This window comes from Strigops habroptila, chromosome 11 (genome assembly GCF_004027225.2).
Source record: "Strigops habroptila isolate Jane chromosome 11, bStrHab1.2.pri, whole genome shotgun sequence".
In the NCBI taxonomy this organism is placed as follows: Eukaryota; Metazoa; Chordata; class Aves; order Psittaciformes; family Psittacidae; genus Strigops; species Strigops habroptila.
Window position 1 is genome coordinate 33,719,721 of NC_046360.1, and position 22,002 is coordinate 33,741,722.

The 22,002-nt window shown below is 43.8% G+C and overlaps 1 protein-coding gene across 2 annotated transcripts in view; it reads right to left on the bottom strand.

Annotated features, from left to right (window-relative positions):
• SYNPR (synaptoporin) overlaps positions 1 to 22,002 on the bottom strand; it is a 110,365-nt gene that overhangs the window by 18,614 nt on the left and 69,749 nt on the right. For both annotated transcript variants that reach the window (XM_030501286.1, XM_030501287.1), the window contains one exon: positions 11,422 to 11,546. In XM_030501286.1, coding sequence (XP_030357146.1) covers positions 11,422 to 11,546 — 125 coding nt within the window. The remainder of the gene's footprint in view (positions 1 to 11,421; positions 11,547 to 22,002) is intronic.

The window sequence follows — 22,002 nt, forward strand, 5'->3', positions numbered from 1 at the left end:
CCATCCCCCACCTTTCCTACTGCCCATCTGCCACGATGCACATCCCAGTGCTGCCTGCATATGCCATATATTCGATGCTTATCAATATTCCCCAAGCGTCCCAGCAATTTTCCATACCTCACTTTACCAGCCCCCAGAAGCAACACCCCTTGAGACCGCCCAGCATCCAAAGGTGCCTTCAGAACCCTCCTCTCCTTGATTTCCTCCCCTTCCACAGCAGCAGCATGTTAGTCCCACTTAATCCCTATCCCTACAACATCGGCTCATTTTTCTCTGGAGATAGGAAACAAAGATAACATTCCGCGGACTCAGCAATCTAACCTTGCTCTTTTGTTTCCTTGATTTCTAAAGGAAGAAAGAATGCAGCTTGCTGATCAAAGAGTATTTGAAAGTATTTAACTTTGAAACTTTGTCCTCTCAATGAAACCTCAATTTCTTCCAAAAAAAAAAAAAAAAACCAAAAAAAAAAAAACCAAAACCCAAGGCCCATATCTCTCTAGAAGTATTCAACACTACCAGTAAATTCACACAAATACATACTAAATCTTGAAAACATTTATTCCTAACTCCTGTCCTGAATGTTTGAGCATCCTAAAGATCTCCCCTTGGTCACAACTGCCTTCAGTGGCTTATACCTGCCCAACTGCATGTCTAGAGCAGCATCGCTGAAAAAAACAGAAGATGCTGCAGGGAAGCTAACGAGGAAAGCTGTATCAACCTATATTCTCTTCTGGTTTATGTAGAGTTGAAATAATGGAAAATATTCTTCCCCTCCCCTTAAGTATTCCCCCCCTATATTTTCAATTTCTAACTTGTCGGGTTCCCAGCCCTCACTCACACATAGCTGTTGTGCAAACATTTGGCCAATACTATTTCCCTACAGTGCTGTTTTTAATAGGACAAGCTGTCAGCCACAGTTGCTGTCTCAACACCCCACATTGTGTGTGTTGTGCTGGGAGAGGTGGTAATTCCCCCAGCACAGGCAGCTTAGAGCAACAGGCACATCCTCTGCTCCATCTCGCATCTCTTAACACAGGAAATCAGAGACCCTACAAGGTGCTCAAGTCTCCACAAAGCTACAAAACCCTACTGAGGGTGGGGTCTAAAGACATTGGAGTAGGGACAACCACAGCAGTGGTGGGGAAGAGGGCACCATTGTCACATCCACAGCTTGGCATCCCTCTTGCAGGACCTGCTTCCAAGGACTGGGTTCACAAAGCTCTTGGAAAACAGCCTGCGCAACAGCTTCATTGCACTCCCGGAGGAAGAACCATCCCGGATGCGTGCCAGCCATAGCAATGAACCTCCCCAGACTATGCACGTAGCAGTAGTGCAAACCCTAGTACTCCATCGTAGCACAAAAAAAGAAATAAATCGGCTCATTATAGAACATGCGCCGCCGGGAGCGCTCGGAAAGCTGAGTGGGTGATCCCAACCCCACTTCCAAGCCTACATCCAGACCCAGATTTATCTCCCAAGATATTTTCACAGCTCTTCTCAGAAACACATGCTTTTCCTTCCTATGCAAGCAGAACACAGCGCTCAAAGACATGCTCCACTGGTCTTTACAAACCCAAATACCCTCTCAGATTGGGAACTGACATTCTTTTTGGTACAGACTGGTGGCATCGCTCTGATTTCCCTTCATTGAGCTATTTTCTTAGGATGAACCACTTCCTAGTCACTGGGAAGTTTAGCTGCTACCTCTGAAGGAAGGTAACCCTGGATTATTTTATAAAAAGTCGTCATATCAATGGAACAACACAAATTATGAAGCCTGGAAATGCCACAAGCATTGCTGCATACACAACTGTCCAATGCTAGCTGGTACCACCATGAGATCCTGACTCAATCCATAGCCCTTATGTCCCTCCTGCCACCCTCTCCTCTGGACAGACACAGGAATCGGCTTCCAGATTAACAAGCCCATGTTAGAGCAGAACAAAAGCTTGAATTTGAAGGAAGATCTACAAAAATCCAAAAATTGAGAGATATAACAAAAGCAATAGAAAGCATAAAGCAAAGGCCTAAAAGCCAGCCATTGAATCTAAGACGACCATTTCTGAGAAGTGGGTGTATCAAATCCCTGGGCAGTGCTCTTGCATGGAGAGATGTAGGGCTGCTGAGCCACCCCTTCCTGCAGCCCACCACACTCTGCTGCTGCTCGTATTGGTTCATAACACTTATGCCACCTCCAATCAACCTCACCTTCCACAATCGAACAGGCTATGAACACCATGTAAAATCAATCTGAATTCTTGGGCATCACTTGATGTTCAGCCAGAACCACCTGAAAGTATAAATCCTTTGCTCTGTGAGAAGCAGGGTTCACATACAATTTAAACTAGGTCTATAAACCCTGAAAGCAGCAATTTTCCCTCCAAGACCAGCTGAGATAAATGCAAGTGCAATTATGGAAGATGCAGCAACATTTACTCCTTTGTATTGTATTTTAACTATAATTTTCCCGGATACATTGTCCTAAGGTACTTAAAGCAATCAAATTAAGTCCTCTGTAGAGTTTTATGGCATGACACCAATAAAACTCCCAGTCAAAATATTTTCATTTCAAGTACGTGTTAAATCCTTTTCCCAGGGAGCAGTGAGCTCAATTGGAGGCGGAGTGGCACACAGGGCAGCAGTCAAGGCAGACCTGTGGATCTGCTGTTGGACCTGTGGGCAAACCACTGGCACCTTTATGCTTTAAAACTCATAAAGCATTGCTTCTGGGAATCCAGACAGGACAGCAAGAGGTGCCTCACATAGTGAGGCTATGCCGGATGGGGTCAGATGCCCACTGTCTCCAGAGTCCATTGAATAGGAAATATTGCATTAAACTCTTGGCAAATAAATTCATGTAGAAGTCACATGTGAGAGCAGACCACAGACATCCCATGTATCCAGTTCCCTATGGTGCTGGGGAAACCTTCAGTGCTTCCACACAGCGAATGCACATTCAAGAGCAGGGAAAAGGGGAAGGATGTGTTTGATTGTCCCCTCACTGTCTGCTGTATGGAATCAAATGCCAAACAAAGCAAAGCAGAAGGGTTTCTTTGATTTGCTTCTATACTGGCAGCATGAAAACGTGCAAAAAGAAATTTGAAAGGGAAGTTGTAAAAAGCCTGACTTTTAGCAAAAGCCTTTGTGGCAGGCACAGATAAAACACCATCACTGCACAATACTGCAGAGACTAGTCATGAATATATATTAAAAATTCAAATGGTGACAAAGCTGCATATATTAACAACCCCAAAAGTGATTTCCACTTTTAGAGCAAATTCTGTCTAGAGTATTAATGAATGAAAAATTTTTCTGTCATCGAAACAGTGTTAAGTATAAAATACAGCCTCTATGAAGCAAAATAAGCCTGTCAGGATCAATACCGTCCAAATTTATCAAGAATCCAATTGTTTTGAGGCCAAAGGAAAATCTTTGTCAAATTGCAGAAGCTTTAAGAAGCAGAACTCCCTTCTCTGCACCAGACACCGTCTCCAGAAAGTTGCTACCACTTTCCTTCCCCATTTACTTCCCAGCCAGCTGTGTGTCCAGGAGCCCTGTGTCCATGCAATGTTTGTGCATAAAGAAGACAGCAGCCGATCAGTCTGAAAAGTTGCAAAGACAAACCTCCTTTAGGGCCTCAATTCAGCACTCAAGGATATGTTTGCTTCAAGCTTTAAGGGATTAAAAACTGCAAAGTAGAAGCTGAGAATACTGAGGACAGCAACAACTGAGAAGACCTCAACATCTGGCTTTAAACAGAAAGAGGGTATATTTAGACTAGATACTAGGAAGAAATTCTTCACTGTGAGGGCAGTGAGGCCCTGGCACAGGTTTGCCCAGAGAAGCTGTGGCTGCCCCATCCCTGGCAGTGTGCAAGGCCAGGTTGGACACAGGGGCTTGGAGCAACCTGCTCTAGTGAAAGGTGTCCCTGCCTGTGAGAGGGGGTTGGAACTGAATGAGCTTTAAGGTCCCTTCCAACCCAAACCATTCTGTGATTCTATGATCTGGAAAAGTTATCTTGTGTGCAGAGCTGCTACTGTGGGACAAGGCCCCTGGCTGGAGCAATCAGCCTCTCCCTGGTTGTGCAATGGACTGGGGACTTTACAGTTTTGCACATACTGGCAGCCGGATCTCCTTCTCTGACCTATTCCTGCAGCATATCATTGTGCACAGCCCAACACACCAGTAACATGAATGAGCAAAGATTTTGCCACGTATGTAGCCACCCTTCAGCTGTGCCTTCTTGGCTGTGTACAGAATAGTTTGGCACAAAAGCAAAGCCATTCTGATCAGCTAGCAAGTTGTGAGGGTGGTAGATATTTCTTCCTTCATACAACACAATGCACCCTACTCAAAGAGAAGGCAAAGATGTGGCTCTATAAGACTTTAGGTACAAAGTCTGTACAATCTCTACAAATCTCACACAGGAACAAAGTGTCAAGTGCCTGGAAGCATCTCCCAGTCCCTCACTGGTGGGAAAAGGGTACTTGCATTTATCCACAGTTCATACAAAAGTGCAAACTGTCAGTAATAACCATTCTTTGGCCAAGTTGCCAATCTTGATTTCTACAAAGTGGGTTTTGAAGACTGTAATTGGGGTCAGGAAGAGATACTCAAAACTAGAAAAGCCACAAAGTCATTCTTATTTTTATCAGTTTTAATCAGACCAGGAATGATTTCATCAAACTCCCTGACAACAGGAATGAAATTGTACATTGTGCTCACAGACAGCCACTACTGCAAACCACGGCTGTCCAAGTACAAAAAGCACAGACATTTTCTCCCATTCTGCTATACCCTTGGTCTAAAGACAGTATTACCATAGCTAGTATGGTCCTTAAAGACCCATGGATACTGGAGAAAACTGATTTGCAGATTTTAGTTACTTCAGTAGTCTGTAGCCATGCGCAAGTAAACAAAATTCGTATCAGGGCTCTGAATTATGGCATTCATAGAGTCATAGAATAGTTAGGGTTGGAAAGGACCTTAAGATAATCTAGTTCCAACCCCCTGCCATGGGCAGGGACACCTCACACTAGACTATGTTGCCCAAGGCTCTGTCCAACCTGGCCTTGAACACTGCCAGGGATGGGGCAGCCACAGCTTCTGTGGGTACCCTATGCCAGTGCCTCAGCACCCTCACAGGGAAGAACTTTTTCCTTATATCTAACCTGAACTTCCCCTATTTAAATTCGAACTTTCTAATAATAAACAGAGCTGGCTGCAAAAAATGTGAAATATTCTTTCCTGTTAAAAACTATGTTCATTCAAAGCTGAAAAGAAACATTTATTCCACAGACCTGGATCACCTTTTCCCCTGCTCAGGAGACAGTGTAAGAGCAAACAGCTCTAAGCTTATTGATTAGACTTCTCAGCTTGGCTATGTGAGCTCCTCATTCAGGTTGCTTACACACTTGTTCCAGTACAAAAGCTTGACCAAGATCTCCAATTCCTTCACCACCAGGGAAGCATTGTACTGAGGCCATACTTTAAGTAAGTCCAAATTCCTGTGTTCATGTCACTATGAAATAAAATCTTTTTACTGGGTTTCCATTGGAAAGAAAATATTTGAAAAAACTGAGCTGCAATTTCCTGGACAGCACTAGAAATTCCCAGAATGTACAAATCACAACTAAGAATACACTAACATCTGTATTTCCTAGTTAAAAAGTACATCGTAATGCTTCAGTCTGCTTTGCATCATTAGATCACAGTTAAATATGAAGGGACTTTTGTGAAGGTGTCACAATTGGAGATATCTGTATCCTAAAAGATTTATTCCCTGAATTTTTCTCAGCAGGATACAACATTAGGCTCCTCACTCATATACTTTTCAGTTTTCACTAGCAGTAGTTAAAACCTAGAAGTCCTTCTTAGGCAAATCTATTCAACAAGAGGCCAGAATCAGGTATAAAAACCACTGCTGATAACCAGGTTTGAAACTGTTGTGGAAGAAGCTAATTAAAGCCATGACCCAGCCCATCCTCAAGAGCCAGTTTATATAGTCAGGGTATTGCTGCAAATCTCCGGCTTCACTGATGTACTATTGAACACCTTTCCTTGTCAGTTCAGATTGTAACCCCAGATCTGTAGTGCTAGATGAGGTGGTCACAGTTCAGCAAGAAAAGGGACTAAACTGATGCAGTTTTCATAGACCAATTGATTGCAGAGCCAGAAGCGACCAGGCAGCTTATGGTCTTTGCTGCTGAACTTCACCTGACCATCCCTTCAACTCCTGTTTGTGCAAAAGCACAGCTTTACAAAACACATCAAGATTTAATCTAAGGACTTTTTAATCCAAGCAGTTCCAGGATGGGGATTTCTCACTCCATGAAGCTGGAATGGGTCATGCAGAGTTTAACCAGCACCTCTCACCTTCCCGGGAGCTCTGCCAAATCTATCTGGGAATTGGAGCATCTACATTTTGGCACAGAGCACAGCTGGAGGTAGTGCAACTTCCACTTCCACCTACCCACAGAAACGTTATGAGGCCACAATTTGCCTTTGCAGAAGGAGCATCTTGTATGCAACGAACACATGCCAAATAAAACATGAACCTTAGGTAGTTTAACTGACTAGATGACCACTCCTTCCTATCTCCCACCCTCAACTGGTACAGCAGCCCAAGGCAGCTGGGAGGAGAGCCTGCCATAGTTGCCTGAAAGGCAGCACTGCAGGCAACTACTTTGTTTGAAGACTCATTTATCAGCAGCTCCTGGTTTCCCAGATGTAATAGACATTTATAATCTTTTGGCCAAGGTAGTTTTTCACTGAATTCTGAAACAAGATTTGCTACAAATGGATAATAACAAAAAAAGGCTAGCACACTCTGGCACAGAAATATGCTAATATTATCAGAGGCTTTTTCCAAAGAAAGTTAGTTGCAAAGCACAGAGTTAGCTACTTTCTCCTTAATTATCATCTGTAGCTTCTAAGTAGGCAATTTAGATCCTGCTGTCATATTTCAACTGAAAGACTAGCCTACCCGTTGCATGCAGATGAGGCATACACTTTAAAGAGTGCTCAGTAGGAATGTCTTTATTCAAATGAGATGCTTAGAGGGTAAATGGAAAGCTCCCATGAAATACAATTTCCTTTTCCTTCAGAAGAAAGGATTACTTCAAGAGACAGTTTTACTAACCCACTGGAAAGATACTAATAGGTGATTTAAAACAAAATAGGAAACAACATCTGTTTTGCTCATTGCTGTGATACAGAGATGCACGCAGACCTATTCTTACAGCAGGCTTTCACGTAAGCACCACAAAGCAGTCCCATTCTGTCCCACTAGTACCTGTGTCTCAATTCTCCTAACACCTGTGCACATACTTACCTTAACCATTGATTTAGGTGAGACGGTGTTTAAAATTTAATCATGTAATCATTTGGGTCAACATTTTCCAAGCAGCTTGCAGGATGAGTGCCACAAGAAAAGACAATATATGAATTCCAAATGAATTCCCATTCAACTTGGAAATACCCTATGTATGCAGGCTGGGCTAAAGCACCTCCAAAAGCTAAAGGCAAAGAGATTTTAGTTCAAGATCTGCCTCAAGACTTGACAGACAGCACATTTATGGGGTTGTATTGAAATGCTTTTCCCAGTGGAAGTGCACGATAGGTGTGTTATTCAAAGTTACTACTTACTATCAAAGTAAAACCTATGAATAGCAAAGTACATGATAAAAATATTGCTGGGATCAGAAGAAATTATTAAAAACAAACAAATAGGACTTTCACTAGAACCCTTACTGCAGAAAAAATATTGCTTCAGGGCACTTGGATGAGTGACAAATCCAATCTGAAAGGGTGATGGACTGTGAGAGTAACAAACAATTCCAAGATGCTGATTGGTTTTTCCCCCACTCAAAGAATCATTACTGAGGTGGGGTCAAGCTGATGAACATCCTAACTTGCTGATGCTAATACTGGGAAAAACTGCTAGTGTGGCACCAGAAAAGTTTGTTCCATATTTGACCTTATAAAACTTTTGAAATAATATACAGGTACCCAGAAAAAAAGGCTGGTTTATGCTTTAAAGCATAAAGAGGTAAAGAAATCCTTTGTCATAAAACTAGAATCAGGCAAAACTGAAAGAAAACATGAGGTGATTATTTGAAGCAGCCTTGTGAAAATCAGCTTGGGCATGGAAGTGTCACGGCAGAATATGCAGAAAAGCATGGCAGAGCTCCAGGAGACACAGCTGGAGGGTGTAGGGTTTGGACTACAGGTTTCTTTGCATGTTACAGGTTGACTACAGGGTCGTGGATGTGGGTTGCAGGAAGTTTAAGTGAATCAGTGTAGTTGTAAATTGAAAACCATCCACCTCACCTCATATTCCAGGAGAGATGGTGGAGCCAGATTTAGGTTCAGTTACTCAGCAGTGATACTGGAGGAGCAGAATTAAACTGGGAAAATAATTGGATTCTGGCAGAAATGAGAAGCGACTGCCTTGTGCAGGGGGTTTCTTTGGTGCTTCACAAGTTCCTGCTGCAACAGTCACAACAGCAGTAAGGTAGTTAATGAGCAAAGACCAACTATAATTTTATCATATACATCTTGATTTTTTAACTGTACCCTTCAAAACTCCCCATCTGATGGAACTAATAATTTCTCTTGAATTCATTTATATTGTTTGCTGCAGACTGTTGCAATTTGTAGGCTGGGGCTGAGAAAAATCTCAGTAAGGCAATATGGAGATGCTCCTTGGTTTGCAGAAGCATCTGGAGCTACCTGCTGTGGAGTGTGGTGCTTCAGTACATTCAGAACCAAGCTGAAGCTTCTTGAATCGCTGGTTTGAAGTCAGCTTGGCAACTGGTATGTTTTAATCACACACCCCCAGACCCTATCAAAAGTGATGTGTCCCAAAAGCACGTGGCCAAAAGTATGACCTTCCCCTTTTCAGACTGGAAAACTCCCTCCCTGTTCTTATCTTGCTTTAATGGGGATATTTGCAAGCTCCTTCAATCTCATTCCCAAAGCATCCAAGCCCTCTTGCTTTGCCAAGCTGTCCTGTTGAGCCTTACAATTTTGTTTACTTGCTTAAAGCTCTTGACACTTGTCATCAAATAGCCAAGGTCTAGCAGTTCAACTTCTAGGAGAAGAAAACAAACTCAAACTCACAGCAACAGGAATGAAAGCAGCTGGTAGCACGGCTGCATGGCTTTCTTTGTTTCAAGTCATGCTGGAAGGCACAGCTCAAAGCAGCACTCAGGTATTCGACTGCTTCAGTGTCATTCCTGACAGCCACAACAGCACTGCTGTGTCAGATGCTCAGCAGTATCTCTCCTTCCACCTACACATCCCCTCACTGTCAGCCAAAAATCAGAACACTGAAGGCATTTGAAAGGAAAACGCCACGTGAATATGGATTTATTCAGACCTGGATGCAAGACAACTGGTGGGAAATGCATCCTACCTACAAATCCTACATTCCCATGCAGGAAGATGAGCTTCAGGATCACAGCTGATGAGGGACCCTGAATCTATATAGAGTCTGCTTTTTCTAGGGGTATCAACTGCTCTAATAAGAGATGTTCCCTTTCCCATCTAATCTCACTTCTGTTTTTAGAGCATCCCTTCTCCATTCTGTTGAAGCAGCACTGGAGAAAAGCAGAAAGAGCAAGTTCATGAGGAAGTCACAAGAATATTTAGATAAAACAGTAAAATGACACCAAGTTCTACAGGTAGCATTGGGCCAGATTTTCCTGGCACATCTCTGCTACCCCACATAGTCTGTACATCTTTGGGCACTTCTTACAGGTGCCTCAGATTTGCATGAAAGTTCAAAATGGCACAAAACCTGAGTATTTTCATCCTTCTCCCAAAACACCAGCTGGCTAAGTGCCATCTCCCTTCTCACCTGCAAATTACAGGTATATCTATACCATGTGGCCAGCCATCCTACTGTAGATGCCATACACTCTGCATGCTGAGCACACCCAGCCACAGCTGGGAGCCACAAAGTTCAAGGAGCAGCTACAGCTTCAGTTGGATCCTTTCTGCAAACAAACCCTATTTTGAATCATCTTTCCGACATGCTGGAATAACACAATTACTCAGCAATTATTTCCAGTTTTCTAATAAGCAAAACTGTGGGAAACTGCAGATCCAGTCGCTTCCTTCTAGAAGTGATAGTCTATGTGCCTCGTAAAACAGCAGGAAATACTTTTTGGCTACTCCTCTCCATTTTATTAACTTTTTACATAAAGTACTATTTCATAATCATGCAAACTAAAAGCACTTTACTGTAGGGTGTAATCTGTAATGAATGCTGGAGAAATGACCTATTTGGAAGTGAATCAAATTACAAATTCATATAACTCAATTTTCAGGATCTATCTCATGCATACTAAGCAGAAATGAAAGAAAATGCAGACAAGTTCAAGACAAAAAATAAACATCTGTAACACCAGGAAATGTGCTGCTTTGGAGTAATAAATAAAATAAAGGAATCAAATTCAGTTTTCTCTGTTTGGAAATTGCTGTATTTTAGAACATGTTAAAAGAAGTAGATGCTATTACATCTGGTCCATGCATAGCAATCATAGGCAAAGCAGGATGTGATTTCACAAGGAAGCAAAATGATTTGAGTCATAGTGTACTAGGGTTGAGATTGGATTATGCTTTTCTTAATCATCTCAATTCCTCAAAGAAATCACTTATACAGAAGTGAAAGGTTTCTAGAGTAGACTTGACATCTTTAATAACAGAAGACTCGATGTTTTTTTGAAGCAGGATCCTAAATGGCATGAACATTTTTAATATAAATATATTATTTATATTATACTTAACCTCCTTATGGCTTTCAGATATACTTAAACAAAGCTGTTTTCCTAAGTCACCAGGTTCCAAGGTTTAAAGCATTCAGGCACCAAGAGACACAGAGAGTTAATTAGTGGAATTTTCAAAAGCATTTCAACATTATGGTTCAAACTCGCTTTGAGTTTTGCTTCCCCTTCCCCAAGGAGTAGCTCTTCCAGATCTTTGTTCCTCCAATGCTTGGGAATCCTCCTTCATTTCTATCTTAGTTAATAGCTACACTACAGTTAATGTGTGCTTTATCCCAATCTTTCTCTCGGGCCAATGTGGTTTTTTTTCTTTTCCTTGCTTTCTGTTTTCCATTCCCTGAGCTGTCCTGGCCTTTACATGGCTTTGTATGCCCATAACTGTTCTCTTCTCCTTCACTAAGCTCCCATTCCCCAGAGGTTCCTGCAGCCCCATCCACATCAGGTCTAGCCAAATCCACCCCTCCTGCACACCCAGAGCATTAAACAACATTGTGAGGAAAACTTTGGAGCCCCAGATTTAGTGTTTAATCAAAACTTGCTATAAATGATGGGAAACCGCACTGGAAATGGGCTTCACATGAGTCCTGAATGCCTGCCTGCAAGCAAACCACCACGAAGCAAGCCGGGTTACCTGAAGGGGTAGGCAAAGGCTATGTCAATGTTGAGGTCACTCTCTGACTTGTTTGCACAGTCCACACTGAGGCGCAGTTCTCCAGAGTACCCACCGCATGTTGCAAATGCAAAGATTGCAAAAAGCTGTCAAAAACAAACAACATTTTTGTTTTATTTCATTTCAGCAACCCCCACAAGCAGATCCATGCAGCAGCTCTTGCTGCAGCATCAGCCCCCTCAGGTCAGGTCTATCCATCACTCCATGCACTCAAAGCATTGCATTACATTACTCTTGCGCCCTTCCCAAAAGCAAATAAAAAGAACCACAAAACATGAAGCTCTGCCGCCAAATGTAGACACAAACATCACCATTTGACTGTGCCAGGCATCTCAGCCGTCCCCTCCTGCCCTGAACCCCATTTGGGATTCACAACCCAGGCAGGCTATTTAAATCATCCCACTGACAGACAAGCTTGGACAAGAGAAGGATGAATACTTGACTGAGCATAATGAATCAGTCTTAACCCACATAAAACACTGGCAGAAGCATTTAGAAGGAACAACCAGGAGCAGCAATAGTAGACCAAGACAGTTCATGTGGCCGCCATCCCATTACGTGGCAAAACACAGGATCACACTGCCCCTCTTCCATTTCTCTTATGACTTAGCAAAAACCACAATAATTTCTTTTTTCCTAAATTACTACCATAAGCCAAAATGGGTACAGAAGTGCAGTAAACTGACAGCAAAATGTGAAAAAAATCAAGACTTAGGATAAGCTCAGGCAAACCACACAGGTACAAAGAGCTTGGGTGCTTTTGATGCATCTTAATCTTCCAGGAGAAGAAGGTGAAGGAGGAAGTGTGCAGGCCAAGGACACATCAGCATTTATATTTGTGTCAAGGGTTCAAACTCTTGATATGAAGTAGAAGTAAGCATGGGTGTCTTAAAACGGCATTGATGCAGGCTTCCTCTGAAGACCCTGAGCAGAAGTGAGGACAGTTTATCTATACAGTTGTAATTTAAAGGACAGGTTAGATTTTGTTCATTGTAGCACTATGGCTCTGAAGCAACTCCATCAGCTTTAAAAGAGTTACTCTGAGATCTACAGAGGGGCAGATATGGGAAATGACAAGTAAACACCTGATCCCAGTCACAAATAAGTTAAAAGTCAGCAATTCAGAAGAAACAAACAGTGTGCACAGCTGGAAAAGAACACATGTTCTTCGACACTGAAAAATTATACAGCAAATGGATGTAACCACAAAATAAAGGGCTGAATGGTTCAGTAAAAGCAATACAGAAATATAATAACAGACCTATCCTTGCTGCACAAGCCTTGTGCTGCTCAAACCACGACAAACACACTGTTAACCTTAGCTCTCCCAGTTCATAGCACGAGCAAAGCCAGAGGATTCAGCAGCCTCCTTGGACTTTGCATGTGCATCTTTGCCCCAAAGGCAGCCAGGTCATAGGGATAACTCCTAAGCACCTGGGCAGGGAGAGCCACCCCAACGACAAAGTAATTTGCACAATAGATCACAGAGAACAGCAGGAGAATAATCCACCCTGCTTCTCACTACTGGTATGACTGGGGCCAAGGTAGATTTGCCAAGGTATTTAGATGCCCAATACTAAGGAAAGCTGATAAAAACTTTTAATCAATTCTTCATGCTGAGCTTGCTGGGGAAAAAAGGAAAGCTGAACTTTACTGTGAATTGACTTATTAAATACATGCCATGAAACAAATGTTTCTACTATAAATTAAATAGTGTCCCTTCATCCTAAATGAGATACTTCCTCTGTAAACAAAAGTTTCTGTCCTTATATGTAGCACAGCACTGAAAACCAGTATTAATCATCTCAGTTTAATTTGTGAGGTGGTGTCAGAAAACAATATATTAAGGAGAACAAGAGAGATTAGTGCTGACCTGTTTTCTGGCCTAATTAATGGAGTTGCAAATGCAAGTACTTTGCAGATACATAGGGAGGCACAAAGATTAATGCAGCAATATATAAGGAGGGAACAGAAAGGCTGTGGTGTGAGATAAACCTTCCGTAAAGGAAAAGCCATCACTGCTCAGCATGGGAACAAGCAGAGGAAAGACATGCAATTGAAATGCATCTCCTTTAATAAAGTATTGAAAATCAGCATGTGTGCCACCATGTTTATTTACCAAAGCCAAGGAATCATGCCCAAAACCACAGCCCAGTCTATTCCTTCTGAGAAAGGATCTCCTCCAGAGTTTCCAGTCTTTCTTCTCCCCTAGTGAGAGCATCTTTACAGCAGCCTCAAGCACTGAATCACAGGCACTCACAATTGAGCTCCAGCCTTTACTCACCATTTAGCCCCATGCTCAGCTCTTAACGAGAAGTTTTTCAGATGCTTTCAGTCAGCAAACCCTTCAGCCTCCTTCCTCTCCAGCCACAACCCACCAGTCTCCATCCTTGCTCAGCACACGCTCTGCCACAAGCACCCAGGCAGCACCCATAAGGCAGGTGGGAAAGGAAAAAGGGCTCAGCTGGAGATTTTTATACCAAACTTTCGCAAGGCCTCAGCCAGCCCGAGCTTGGCTTTCTGCCACGGCTGGATCAGATGCTGCTAACGGCTGGGATTACCCAGCTGCCAGTAACGACTGCTGAGGCCATGCAGCACCTTTTGGAAGCATATTTGTGTTTTGCATTGAAGGAGAGCAGGGCTGTAAATCGATGGTATTTCCCTGGGGTATCTCAGCCAAGCAGCAGGGATAATTCTCCTCTCACCCAAGCAACCTTTTCCTCCTACCTCTGCGTTTTGCCTTTCTCTCCCCCCCCGCCAAGTTTTGCTGCTTTACATTGTCAGTGGAGTGCTCGGTGCAATAAAATAAGATTTACTCATCAGGTTTTGTGAACACTGTAATTCCGTGGCAGTTGCAGGAATGCTGTAAACACCACCGTATTTTATTATAGCAGGATTTGTGTAAATGGCAGTTGTAAACCCCATAATGGGAGCTTTATGGGCCAGATTCAATAAAACCTCCATCTGCAAGATGATTTTATTGAACCTGGCCTCTCCGAAATTGAAAAGTTTATGGAGAAAGGGAAGGCATTTCCCTATGTTCCTATTTACTCTTTGCCTGTAAATCCACACACAGTGCTAGCCCTATCTGCAATATGCATGCATATTGCTTTTCCCCTTCACATTAGATAAATCTCCCCAGCACAGAGTTACCTCTGGTTATCGCACGGCTCAAGGCTCAGCCCCAATGGCCGGTTCTGTGCCTGCCTTCCCTGGAGCTACAGCTGGGAGAAACATGAAGCCTGTGAGGCAACAAGTCCATGCTGTTCCAGGCTGCTCCTGCAGAGCCCAGCCATGCCCTGCGCATCCCATCCCTCCTGCAGCAGAGGGTATTGCCTTGCAATTGCAATGCAAGAGGGAGGTTGGTGCCTTCACAGCCACCTGGAACCTTGCAGGGAAATGGAAAAAGCCTTTCCCTACCCTGGATCAATGATCCATGTTGAATGTGGGATAACACCCTAAGCAAGCATCCTGCTCTTTCGATGCGTGCTATGGAAGCAGCTACCAACCTGCCTGATGAGACCATAGACTGGAGAGAGGGGAAGGAATGGGCATTATTTGTGCTACCCAACATGGACCAGAACAATGTGTATCTCATGTGTCCAGTCCAGCCTGGCTGGAAGATCACCCTTCTTCCATATGGTTTCAGACACATCTCTAACAAGGCAGCACATCTCTGAAGCTTGCAATGCCTTTCTTTATGGTGATTAACACCCTGTTCATGTCATGGTGATGCTCCCATTATGACCTTCCATCCTTGGCCTGCATTATTACTATATTTCTGTAAGGAAGTCAGATAAATCCCATATTCTAACTTAACCAACAGGATTTATATTTATTATGGTGCTGTGCAATAATAAACAGCCTTCCCTGTCAAATCAGATTAGCATGTTTTAAAGATCAGTTGGCTCCTCAGCTCTTTGGGGAAAAATAGCAGTAAAATATCCAGTAGAGCACGTGCTTCTCACACCAGCACAGGGAAGGAAAAGGTTCATCAGCTGATTTACAGGATCAGCTGGAAGCCATCCTTCTTCTGATGCCAGGCTTCAATGCAACGGCAATGGATCTTCTAATTCAGTACTCAGGAGCTGTGATATATCCAGAGTCCAGGCTCAAGGCTGGTCCCCTCATTTCCCAGCCCAGCCATCCTTGGTGGCTGGGGGCTTGAGGTGTGCAATGCCCTGGAGAAGCTGAAATCCCAGCTGTACATTAGACACTTGGCAGTGCCTCAGTATGCAACCCTGGACATCCCATCCCCACTGTGGATGGGAAAAGTAGGATGATTTCCCACTGTTTCTCTGCGTTTGGCTTTCTGACAATTCCCTTCAATGCCTGCTGGGCGACAGGCTCGCTGTGTGCACCAGAAGAAGGCAGAATGGTTCCTGACAAGGTGAGTTAAAAGGCTTATGTAGAACATGTTACAGCTAAAACAACCTGTTAGGAACATAGCACTGTCATTTAAAATTGATGAAACTTTTATATAAGCCACTTGCTTTTTCTGGGAGCACGTCTGCCCCATGCAGCAGCCTTTGGCAGCTTGCTGGAAGATGAGATGGAGCCATCCTGGGAATGCATCCTAAATCCATCCTAGTGCAAAGGGGAGATCCCCTGCTCTGCCTGAGGGCTCCGCAATGACTCCTTGATATTAAAAAGAAACCACGTCTGTCTTGCCTGGAGCTCAAAAAGAGGTGCAAGGGACACGTAGCTCACTACATGGGTTGGTCTTCAACACTTTTCATTGGGGTTGAGGGAGGAAAATGGGAATGAACCTGCTGGATGCTTTCCCAGAGAGGTCTCCCCTGGCTCCCCACTCCTGCCCAAACACTGGAATGCCAAGGAGAACTCCTAACACTTTTAAAAAGCAACCTGAAATATTTGAAATGCCTACTTTTTATTATTAATTTACACATTCCAAGTGGTTTACAAAAGACATATTTCTCTGGCATCATTTCTGGGTGTAAGACTTCCCTTTCTCTGGATCGCCATAATAAAGAGACTGCAAAATATTTGCCAAATGTTATATTGCTTTACACTTTCTGCCACTCACCATGGCCAACAGTGCACGTGAGAGGGAGAACATCCACCCTGGAGATGTCCCTCCGCAGCCAGCATCGCTCACCCAGCTGAGTGTCTCGTTAAACTGAGATCATTTATTTATAGAGCAGAACCAGTAATTGAACATTATTATTAAGGCTGTAAAGGGAAGGTTCAAAGGCACTAAATGACTGTACGGGAAAGCATTTACTGCAGAGCTGATAGCCCAAAATATGTCACCAGTGAAAGATTAGGAAGCACTCTCTCCTCCAGGTCTCTGCCTGTTTCTTTTTTAAAATCTGGCATTCTTCCTGCACGGATCTGAGCTGCAGACTTCCTGGAATCACTTCTCCTACATACGAGCCTTTGTGCACTGGAGATTATCAGATTATTGACTTTGGGATTCCTAATTATATCGACTTGACTGGTTGATGAATTGGAGGTGGGTAGCATCGCAGCTGATGCAGTGTTGGGGGTTAGGCGATGACTAGCAGGAGTCATTTTCCTCCAACAGCTATACAGGCGGAAAGCTGAAATATATTCTGCTCCTGCTGAGAAATAAACCCTAAAGCAATTGTTCACTAATTGCTGGGATTTAGTGTGCCCCCTCACAAATAAATAGCAGCATTGCAAAGAACAATTCAGTGCCTTTGCCAGACCTGGTCTGAATGGAGAGGGAAGCCCAGGGATGAGGGGCCATCTCGGAATTTGGGGCTTGAAGAACCACATGTGCCCAAACTTCAGTCCCAGTGGTGCCTCGGGTTTAGCACTCAAATGGCTTTTTTGCCTAGGTCTTCACTACGAAGGTGGTAGGACGTTGGCACAGGGTGCACAGAGAAGCTGTGGCTGCCCCATCCCTGGCAGTGTTCAAGGCCAGGTTGGACGCAGGGGCTTGGAGCAACCTTGTCTAGTGGAAGGTGTGCCTGCCTGTGGCAGGGGGTGGGAACTGGGTGAGCTTTAAGGTTCCTTCTAACCCAAACCATTCTATGATTCTATGACTGTCCCACACCAGGAGGCACTTGCAGACCACGGGCGCCTCCAGGACATGGTGGCAGCTGGGAAAGGGCTTTTGCTGCAGATGGGGACCTACAACCTGTCCTGATCTCATGCAAAGCACCTCATAGCTTTCACTTGGCTATCAGACTTCATGTTTCCAGCATCTTCTACAAGGGGAATGGAAATGCAGCTACAGTTGTGTTGGAGGAAAATCTCTACATCTACGATTTTGTACAACTTTACACTGAGCTAAGCGAATGAGGCCCCTTCTTATGAGCGCCGTGTGGTGAGGACAGCTATTGCTGGCAAACACCACATCCTCCAGCCCCCGGGGCCAGCTGGACCCATGAGGCCCACACAGGGGTCTGCTGTGTCACCAGCCACAGGAGGAGACCAGCCTCCAAGACCTCCCTAGATGGCTGGGGTCTTCACCAGGGCATTTGCAGCAGCAAACCTCTGTTTGGCATCTTAGGGCACCCCACAGAGAGCAGCCTTCGATGCCACCAGCTGGATGGAAAGACCTGAGCCCACAGCAGGCAGGAACCCTGCTGCCTCCTCTGTTGAAAGCAGAGTGTTTCATTTAATGCTGCATTTCTGAAATTATAAAAAAGAAACAACCCCCAAAAAACCAAACAGAACTTAATTTTATTCTTAATGGAAAGATCTATGGAAATGAAACTGGGGTATTTTTAATGAGTAAAGATCATGTTATAATAATTTGGTTCTACAATACTTTAATCCCAAGGAGACAGTTTTCTCTCTTTTTCTTTAAAGAAAACCTGTATCTTTTTTATTCATCTTTCTTTGATTATTCTAAAAATCCCATTTAGCTCCACCACATAATGGTTTGGTAGTCTTTTCTCATTGTATTTTAATAGAATAAAACCCAACTGTATATGAGAGGATTAGATAGCCATTCGTTGAGGTACAGAACATTGTTCCTCCAGATGGCCAGACAGAATCTGGGTAATGCCTTTCCTATTTATTAAGTTCAAAATGTAATGCAAGCTGATGAGATGTGTTTCATCCAGTATTTAATGGGTCAGCCATACTGTTGAGGTTGGCACCATGCATGGAAGAGTTAACAGGCAGAAAACAAAGACATATTTTGACCATCTCTTCTTGGACTCCATGAAATGAAAAGTTGTCAGAAGACAAAGCTGCTCCCACGAGCAGGACAGAGATGCTAAGCTCTTGCAGAGGGATTGTTTTATTTATTGTATAAATTGCTTTCTGCACATGGACATTGGCAGATTGGCATGGAGCCTTCCATGAAACAAAATACACCAGTACTTGTTGCAGGCAAATTTAGGAGTATTTACTGCGTGCGCACTGCTTCATTTGAGATGTAGCACATAGTGGTAGTTTCACTGCATTTACAGCCTGCAACCCTTTTTTCCCCCAGCTGTAGAGCAGTCTGGAAGTTACAGCTCTTCCTCTGCAGTCTCCACAATTCCACATTTGTACCCTCTTCTTTTAAGGGTGTGGGAGCACAAGTTGGACAGATTTGTTTAGATTTGTACATATGATCCCTGAATAGCTCATGTTGTGACATACATCACTTCAACAGAGACGTGCACTCTTTTTTGGGCATGAAAATTTTTCCAGCTTTAGACTGCTAGCAAAAAAGACAACTGTGGTGATCTCTACCAGGATCCACGTCCCAACAGTGCCCAGAGCATCACTGTCAGCTCAGGAGAGTGGCCACCCCTGGGCTGTGTCCCCTTCTTATCCCCTATGTTAGCTGTCCCCCCACATACCCACATCATCTCATGAGCTGCTTTGGTATCAATCACGTGTGATCACCATGGTCAAACACCAAGGAAAACCATGGTCAAGTAAAGGAGAGGTTTTCTAAAAGGTCACATTAATTCTTGCTTTATTAATGGATATGGTTCAGCAACCCAGCAAACACTCATAACATGCATTAATGTAATGTAATGTAATTCTGTTCCTGCTCCCTCTTGAAAACACAGGTTTTGTGCAGGCTTTACAGGCTGATTATATGGGATTTATCGTGTAAGAAGTGTAAACATTTAATTATAAAATAAAAAAGGTTGGATGGCTGCTTGTTTCCTTGTTTGCTTGGTGGGTTTAAAAGCATCTGGGTTTAAAATGGCCCACGATACAACGTAAATGCATACACAATGTGATCCAAATTATTACTAAGTAGGATTTACTCCCTCTAATAAATGCAGGGATTTACATTATGGCTGAGTGACATCCCCACATGGGAAGCACTCTGGGAAGGGAAAATGCCCCCAAACTTAATGTTGCTAAACCTCTGCTGGTTGATACAGCCTCAGGAGCTCAACAACAACCAGGACTACACCGTACCTCCTCCACCGCAGCATTGGGTGGTAGGGGACTGCAGACCCAGCTTGCAAAAGCAGTGTTGTACACAATGCACACACCATCTGGCTGGGACATGGCACCTCTCCCATCTGGGGAGCCCATCGCTGTCTCTCCCAGCATCACCACCAGGCACCCCCAGGCGGGTCGAGGCCCCTGGCAGCACCATTTGATGGGTGGTGTAACTGCTGCCTTATCTAGTTTGCATCTTTCTCTTTTCCATCAGCTCCTTTCCCAGCACTACCTGGCAGACCTGGGCTCCAGTGGAGCATTTTCCTGCTCTGATGACAGATGCACATGGCAGAAACGAGAGGTGGGAGCACTCCTCTGACAACAAAATGCTCCTTCACATCAGTTCCCGCAGCATGGGGGCTGCAACAAAACCTTTCCCAGGTCAGCACCAACTGAATATTATTATTACAGGAAAGGCTCCTGTCCTTCAATCACACTGTATTATTTAAGACCTAATGATTGCCCATTGACTAGCAGGGATTATACGTTCTCTAAGATGTTTCTGGGTGAATGAAGGGGCACTAACCTCATTATTATCACATCTGTGCTTATCAGAGGCCATTAGTAGCTTCCTCTCAGCTCCCTGTGCTGCCGTGTTGCTATTTGGTGTCATCTGCTGCCTCCCCACACGCACGCACGCATGCCTGCATTCAGCTCTGTCTCCTTTCTCAAGCAGATTTAAGGAAATGGGTGAAAATGACTTGAGAAGGAATCCACAAAGCCCTTGGGATTAACATTCTGGTGCAACAGCTTTTTCCCGTGAGGATTTCAGAGACCTTTCAAATTGCTAAGCAATGGGGCCTCCAATCCCTTCTTACACACCCAGCAGTGCTCGTTCAGATGATGCTTGCCCAATTTTTCCCTTTTATTTCAGTCCTGTATGAGCAGCACCACTGGGAACCGAGGCTCTGCATTTGGAAAAGCACTGTTGGTTTTCTAGGCACTATGTCTACAAAGCCCCCCCATCCCTGGCCACTGAGACCTGTTAAGGTGTCCTTTATTAATCCAACCATCGCAGACATCTCCCTCTTGCTCCAGACCCAGCCTCACCATGGTACCTTTTATGATGGAGTACGGCTTGAGCCCTCTGTGCTAGAGCTCTGTTGGGTAGGTGGGACCCAAACTTAGGACCTGTTGCCTCATCTCAAACCAGTTCTGGATGGAAAATTCCACTGGAGCTGGCTCCGACCTCGGCACCCACATCTGTGCAAATGGCTGGAAGAAGATTTTGCTCCTGGCTATCAGCCCGCATGGTAAAAATAATTTCTTTTCTAATAATTAAAATGATGGGCTATAAATGAACCTCTGCTTTGCTGAGCCCTGGGAATTCACAGGGAACATTTGGAGCAAGAAACAGTTTTTAAAGTAAAACCTCCCTTTTCTGCCACTCCTTTTATGCGTGTGTCCCCAGAGCTGGCATTTTTCTCCTTACCCACACTTCGTCATGAAAAGCAACACCTATACATCAACATGCTAAGAATAGTGTCCTTAAATTGAAGTAAAAACATATTCCTGATCTCTCTCGCTGTTGACATACTTGATTTGGACAGCTTAAGTTGTCCTGTTCCCTCTATATCCTCACCCTTGCTGTGCTCCTCCGCACGTCTTGCCTATCTCTTTTTCTTTTCACAGCCTTTCATTGAGGTTCCCTGAAATCTGCAACCCATACCTGCTTCTAAACACAAAAAAAGCCTTGCCTGAGTGTCTCCATTTCCTTTGTCCTTTCCTTTCTCTCAGCTGCAGCACATCTTCTGTGCCACTTCCCAGTGTACTTTAAATCCTTCCAAGCACTTGTACAAAACCAATAATGCATCAATATGGTTTTGGTTGTTGCAATCTTTATATCTGCACTGCTGGAGATGTTTATCTGACTTTTTTATCTGTAGATTCAGGCTTGTGGAATAAAACCTGGGCCAATAAAACTAAGGAAGCAAAGACAACACAAGCAGAATGAAAAAAAGCAATTGAACATGCTACAAATTCACAATCAGGTGAAAGCTAATTATGGGCACACTCACTAAGAAGGTGAGGACACAGTGAGGGAGATAGACTTATTAATTATTTGTGTTATGGTAGCACTTAGAAGCCCCAATCCTTTTTCTGGGACTAGATGTGCTATACATGGCAAACACTTGAATATATCTTTGG